The 6,986-nt window shown below is 38.7% G+C and overlaps 1 protein-coding gene across 1 annotated transcript; it reads right to left on the bottom strand.

The window, feature by feature from the left end:
* Window positions 1–956: 956 nt before the first annotated feature.
* Window positions 957–6,692, bottom strand: LOC136967395 (signal-regulatory protein beta-2-like). The gene is made up of 5 exons (XM_067261159.1): window positions 6,566–6,692; window positions 2,442–2,783; window positions 1,885–2,235; window positions 1,295–1,362; window positions 957–1,064 (listed from the first exon to the last, which is right to left on the bottom strand). Exons 1-5 carry the CDS (start codon window positions 6,690–6,692, stop codon window positions 957–959), a joined length of 996 nt encoding a protein of 331 aa, XP_067117260.1.
* Between the last annotated feature and the right edge of the window lie 294 nt (window positions 6,693–6,986).

Consider the following 6,986-nt stretch of genomic DNA (forward strand, 5'->3'; position numbering starts at 1 on the left):
GTGTATTTAGGGTTAGTGTAGTGTATTATTTACTGTTATCTGTATATTTAGGAAGTTTTAGTATTTAGGGTTAGTATAGTGTATTATTTATTGTTATCTGTATATTTAGGAAGTTTTACTTATTTAAGCTTAGCATAGATGTAAATTATGTTATGTTATGCCAGGTGCTTGCGTTGTCTTGTCTTAAGAATTTCAGTGCCAGTCTGACTTTTGAACTTTTGGAGCCAACATCAAGATTACTAGCAGTACTACAACATGATACTACATCATATTCACCATGGGCTTTTTAACTGTTGTGTCTCGTGATTGGTTTCCTCCAAGAAGATAAGCCTATTCTAATGCAGAAGAGCTGCACCCACTGGCAACAGGATGTACATTGTGATAGTCCAGGTAATGTAATACTTATTGTAAATCACTTAAATAACAATTCAAATATTCATTGGGGATAGGGGGATCAAAAAAAATGTTGTTATATTTTCCATGGAACAATTTTCAAACAGGTGTAAGCTTATTTGTAAAGTTTGAATTAAATTCTAACAATTACAGAAATCAATGTAACTTACAGATTTTATTGATCACAAGCAGGAATAGGTTGCACAAATGCTTCATTAATCCTTTATGATCATAAGGTTTAAAAGGTCATTTACATAGAGTGGCAATTTATATTGTACCAACATTTTGGATCCTTGTATAATGTTTAAAGCAACAACAAAAAAAACTAAATATTAAAAAACACAATTATTGTAAAAGCTCAAGATTAATACATTCTATAAAGCAATGTAATATCACATGATAATAACATCTATTGATACTACTTCAACCTAATCCTATCCTAAAGCAAAATAATGGTACATTACCTGATTAGACAGACTAAAACTGGTTTAGGTTTTATGTCTAAGCAAAATATTTGTATAATAAGTCTCCAATTAGCTGCTACTACCTTCTATCATGACCTACTATCTCACTTCAGTGTAGATTGGGTTTTCTTTCTGTCTCCTGGTCTTGGTTTTCTTCTTGTCAGTGAACTTTAAAGTGGAGTAGTTCAGGTCAACATCATCACTGACCTGGGACAAAGTAACACAGAATAATGACAAAGATTTGTTACAATATGCTGTAAAATTGTGATGCTGGTAAACAAGCTCATTCTTTGTCACTACTTAAAACTACACAAGATTGGTGAGTTGTTAAATTGAATACAGAAGTATACCCAAATAGGTATACAGTAACTAAATCACCTATGCAGTGAAAGTACTGTACCAATTTTAAAATCAGGAATGTTTTCCTCTAAACTAACCTGTTCATTTGTTCTGCTCACAGAGGCAGACCTGTACTCTGTTTGGCAATCGGACGTGTCTGTCCCCTCTTAGAGTATGAACACATGAGAAAACACTTTCAGAATTATACAAACTTTTAACATTTTAGAGTCGGCCATACTGTACTTAGACTGTACTTTAACACAGTTCCCAGTGAGGAACTATTGAATGTTGTTCAGCAAAATTAGCATATTGTGAAAACTAAGTGTAAAATAGCTCCATAGTCCTGCTTAAATGTTAGAGGAGTGCACTCGTAATTCGTCATAGTACAGACACCTTTGCAGACGTCACAACGTGTCCTCTTCATTTTCCAACAGACGATAATGTTGACAGTCACACTCATTATCGAAACGGTTGTCATCAGGCAAAATAGGATGAATAGAAAAGGATGATTCTGACCATCTGGAACATCTGAAACTTGGAAGGCATCTAATTAATACTTTTCTTTTTATTCAGAATTAGGAAGAATTTGTTTGGAAAGAAATGCTGTTCAAATGATTATTTCAGTCAGATATCCACTTGGTATTTCAAATACGAAGATGCTTGAAATGTATTGGGATTAGTGGTTTACCTTGAATGTCTTGCTTGATCCCATTCCCAAACAGTATCTCCCCACATGAGGCCACAGCACAGTAGTAAGTCCCAGCATCAGAGAGGCTGAGGTTCCTCTTGGGGAGGTTGTAGACATAGCTCTGTGTAGGAGACCCAGCCTCAGGGCTCTTCTCACACTGATCACTCCTGCCTCCATGGGTGTAAAGGATTCCTGGACGGGATTCTCCTGAGCCATGTGTGAACCAATAGACATTGTGTTCTCCTGAACAGGTCTCAGTGTGTATTGTACAGTTTAGGGTCACAGAGTCTCCTGGTTTATGTGACTCAGATACTGAGTGCTGCACAATAGTTCTGCTTTTCGGTTCAAATTCTGAAAAAGAATGTGAAAACTCAAACAATTCAATCAACACAGAAGGATGGAAATTATTTTTGATCAATTACGCAAGTCAGTAGGACCTACAAATTGGTTACATTAAACACTTGTATTTGTGTAAATATGTATGAGATATTGAAATACAGAAATATGGATTTTGTTGTTGTTGTGCATTTATGATTAAAGATGTTATAAGTCTTTACCTTTAACAATTAGAAGAGTTCCATCTCCAAATGTGATGCCAATGGATGTAAGTGCACAGTAGTAAGTGGCTGAATCCTCTAGCTGAGTCTGGGTGATGGTCAGATTACAACTATTGACTCCTCTGCTCACATTAAGGTGTTCAGGTTTCAGATTTTTGATGTTCAATATAAAGGAATGCACATATGATGTAACAATCAGAACAGGCTTCTGTCCAATAATCTGCTTGAACCACAGAACAGCCTTATTATATGTACGGAGGCAAGTTAGATTCACACTTTCTCCCTCTCTGACCACCATGACATGATCTGGTTGCACAATGATGTCCTCGTTCAATGTACAAACTGCCAAGGTAAAAAGAAAACAAAGCTTTCAACAACAAAAAAACCCGATTTGGTTAGATTTAGTTAGATTAATCCATTGTTAACATTAAATATTCAAACAAATGTCAGAATCCCCTTGATCATGCAATTTAATAAATTCCTAAAGACAACTAAAATGTTTTAATGTCCTACCTGATTTAATATTAAACAAAAAGATGAGCCCAAACAGAATCATTTCAATGTCAGTTAACTCTGTATTTAACTAGGAAGTGGGAACACCCAGACACATTTATATAAGATTGTCTGCAATAAGTAGGAGGGGGCACTGAACTGAGTGATGCTATTGGCTATACGGGCAATATCATGTCTTGAAGAGAATGAAGCAAAAGTGAAACAGCCTCACAAGTATACATTCATATCAACACAATCTCAATGTAACTCAGCTTTTCCAAAACAAAGGCAAGAGTTGAGGCGCATTCTTAAAGTAGTTGCAACATTTCCACTTTTGTTGCTTGTTTCTTTGACAAAGTGGCAATGCTGTTTTATTTGCTTCACCTTTGACCTATGTGTAGCAAGTGGGCAAGCAGTAGTAGTTTGGTGCCTACTCCCTGCCCCTTTCCAGCTGCATAGTTAGTTCTCTCTGTCTCTTCCTGTCATACAGCTGTGCGTCACTAATTGGGAAAGGGGATGCAATTAATTAAGCTACCGGACGTATTATCCACAAGTTTATAAATAGACACCCGGGGTCCTAAAGCCGGTAGCTCATTGTCAACACCACTGGTTCTCGGGCTGTGTAGCAGAGTCACGGGTGCTGCGTGAAATCGACAAGTATGTCTGAGCAAAGGTTTCTAAGTTTTTCCGTCACTGTTGACTACCTTGCTAAGTTGCTACTTGTTACCTATTGTATAGGAAAGCGGAGCCGCTGTAGGTCGATGTGCGTGTGGGGGAGTGACGCCGTGTTGTGTGTAACAAGGTACGTTATTAAACGTAGCCGCGGTCTTTTACTATTCTGGTTGTAGTATATGGGCAAATCATGATGTAGTGTTTATGTATCTTTTACCAGTGTATTATATGCTTGCAGTGTCAGACTCACGCAGCTACACAGGAGTGCTAGTTGCTGTTCTCTTTCTTTTTTTTCGTAAACGTGTGTTTGATGCATTGGTGCCGTTCATTCTTTACTTTATTGTGTCGGTTTAAGTTCCTCTAGCCTATCGGCCTGTGTCGTATATGTATAGGTGTAAATGTGTGCCGCAGGCTAGAGTGGACTTATTATTATTGTTTTTACTTTATTTCCAGTCTGTCTCCCTTTCCCCCTTCATAGCTAATAACCTCAGTGCTGGTAAGGCCACTAGCGACTTATCCATAGCCGGTCTCTGTAGTTTTTTTCTCACCCTAGTAGCCTACAGAGTGCGGTGTGCTTGTAGTGGAACTCTTACTTGCTTGGTCACGTATCACGAGTGTCGTGAATATTGTAGTGCATTTTCCCTGAATTTAAACACATGCTATTGAGTGTGCACAAGACCACGTGTGTTATAGAGACCTAGAGACCTGGCCTGACATCAGTCCTTCTAGTGGCCCGTTGCCGAGGTTCCCCAGCCCCCATACTGTCCATGTATGTTATTATTATTTTCTTTATCTGGTGACCAACCAACTCCACTGTTGTGCGATATTTATTAATAAAGATTATTTTTATACTTTCTCCAAAATAAACTGTGCAATAGCATTATTGAGTTCCCCTTGCTCAGATATAAATTAGCCCACTTCAAGGGGTGGCGTAGTCTACTGGCCTAGGAGGGCGCTACATATGTAGAGTAATATTACAATGGCCTACTACCGTCAGGCTTTATTTATATCACCAACACAGTTCTCCAAAAGATTATCTTGGGTTATAGAATTCATTAAAAAAAGTTCAGCCTTTTATTAGTGTGTTACATTTTTGTGAGCACTGAAATGGATAGTTCACTGTGATGTTGGACAGTGGACACGTTAATCATAACAATATTAAAGAATATTCCACATTAAATAACAGTGTAGGACTATAGGCTAGGATTGCCTATTCTTAAATCTTGCATACAATTTTATTTAAGTGAACTTTTGATGTGGAATGGAATGCCAGTTCTGTATGTCAGCCTACGTACCCACTCTGGAAACCAATAACTCTGTGAGGACGAGAAAACAATTGTAGAGAGAAAAAAATGAGCTGTTCAGACGCATGATGGAATCTGCTTATGTCGTCCGAAAGAGTTATCTCTTCCAAATGACCTCATTAATTTGTTTTTAAAAACCAAGGTAATTCACCAATGCAAGCTAGCTTTTAAATGTAAATGTCGAATAATCACACAGATCAGAATGGTGTTTGAGTAGGACGAGGTACAGAGTGTATCATACTATAATGCCAGGAATGTATGTGTGTTTGTGTGTCTGTGGATCAATTATCTCACAAACCGGGCACTGTGTATAGTTGAAATTCAGAGGGTGTTTAGCTCAGGATCCAAGGGGTTGCAGGAAGCGGTTGTTTGAATGTGACAAATATAAAGAACATTTGAGTTGTTATAAAAGGCTCAGCTTTTGAACAGCCAAGGCAGGCCAGTCCCCATTAGGGGATCCCTAAGGGCTGACAAACTGCAGTTTTAACACAAGTTTATTAACTTGCTTCCACACAAATTCACCTGCTTCACTGCACGTTCTTGGGTCCTGAGCAATACACCTGCCCAATATTTACTTCCCACAATGCCTGGTTTCTGAGATAATTGAGCCACAGACACACACAGATTCCTGGCAGTACAGTATGATTGACTTTAATAAAAAACCTTAATAATAAAATAATTTAGGACAAGAGTACATCACACTCGATATTATTCGGAATAAACTTTTATTCTGCCTATTCTCTATGACCAGAGTACACTGTGTCTCTCTCCACGTTATCTCTCTCTCTTCTGGGCTTGGATTTCTTCTTCTTCAGATTCAGAGCAGCGCACAAGCAGTGGAAAAGGTTATTTTGAGTTACCTGTCAGATAGTGTACTGTACTTGTGTTACTTTTTAGCTGTTCTCATTTTCTATCTTGCTCACTGTCAAACACAGAATTTGTAACCCTGGCTAGTGGTCTAGTTTAGTTGAAGCATCACTTCAAAATTGCTGGAAAAAATACATACCTCTGTATTCAGGAGAGATTGAGCGTGTTGTCTGAGAGACTGATCCAGAAACTAAGGGTGCAGAGTGGTTAGAAGTTAACATTATTTGTCCTGCGTTAGTAGTTACTCAAATGCTTGAAACTCTGAAGTAAAAATAAGGACATACTATACAGAGAAAGGTTCACTGGTTGCTTTAATATTAGCATCACCTACCTCTGCAGTGAGGACATTGTTTCCTGTTTATTTTAAACACAAAGCAGGTCAACACAACGATCAGCATGAACAAGATTCCTAATGCTGCACCCAAGAAGTACACAAGGAGAAGCAGATCTGGCATGCTCTCTGAAGAGACTACATTTACATTTAGTCATTTAGCAGACGCTCTTATCCAGAGCGACTTACAGTAAGTACAGGGACATTCCCCCGAGGCAAGTAGGGTGAAGTGCCTTGCCCAAGGACACAACGTCAGTTGGCATGACTGGGAATCTAACTGGCAACCTTCGGATTACTAGTCCGACTCTCTCACCGCTCAGCCACCTGACTCCCGTCAGACTAAAAGAAAATGTTACACAAAAGTTGTTAATTTCTGTTTGCATTTAAAATAGTTTGGAAAAGTAATTTCTGTCCTTCAATGTCCAGCATGGTCCCATTTCCAAACAGCATCTCCCCACATGAGGCCACAGCACAGTAATAAGTCCCAGCATCATAGAGGCTGAGGTTCCTCTTGGGGAGGTTGTAAACAAAGCAAATGTGTAATTGAGGGTCGAACTGCACAGGGATCTTCTCATAGACAAACATCACAGCCCATCAAGTGTTTGGTTCCTTAGGAAACTACATTCCCTGTACAGCCTGGAACACTGCATTTACCATCGTAATCCATTTTCAATATGCTAGAAAAACGTTCTTCTTTGTAATTCTGTGGAAATACACAGAACAGCGCACAGCAAATTTTGGGGCGTGACAACGGTACAGACCAGAGCCAAAAAAGGTGGAGCCACCGAACTGACGACAGTTCGGTGGCTTTTTCAAAACCTACCGTTTTTACAGCTACATTTTTTTATTGTGAGATTTGCATAGGAAAGAGGTGTCAAT

This window comes from Osmerus mordax, chromosome 23, assembly GCF_038355195.1.
Source record: "Osmerus mordax isolate fOsmMor3 chromosome 23, fOsmMor3.pri, whole genome shotgun sequence".
NCBI lineage: Eukaryota > Metazoa > Chordata > Actinopteri > Osmeriformes > Osmeridae > Osmerus > Osmerus mordax.

Excerpts from the sequence above, each read along its gene's own strand:
- LOC136967395 (XM_067261159.1), bottom strand. The coding sequence starts at position 6,692 with ATGTTTGTCTATGAGAAGATCCCTGTGCAGTTCGACCCTCAATTACAC. Across the intron at positions 2,784-6,565 it reads TTACTGTGCTGTGGCCTCAT|TTTGTACATTGAACGAGGAC; the intron begins GTGGGGAGATGC and ends TTACCTTGGCAG. Across the intron at positions 1,065-1,294 it reads TGAGCAGAACAAATGAACAG|GTCAGTGATGATGTTGACCT; the intron begins GTTAGTTTAGAG and ends ACTTTGTCCCAG.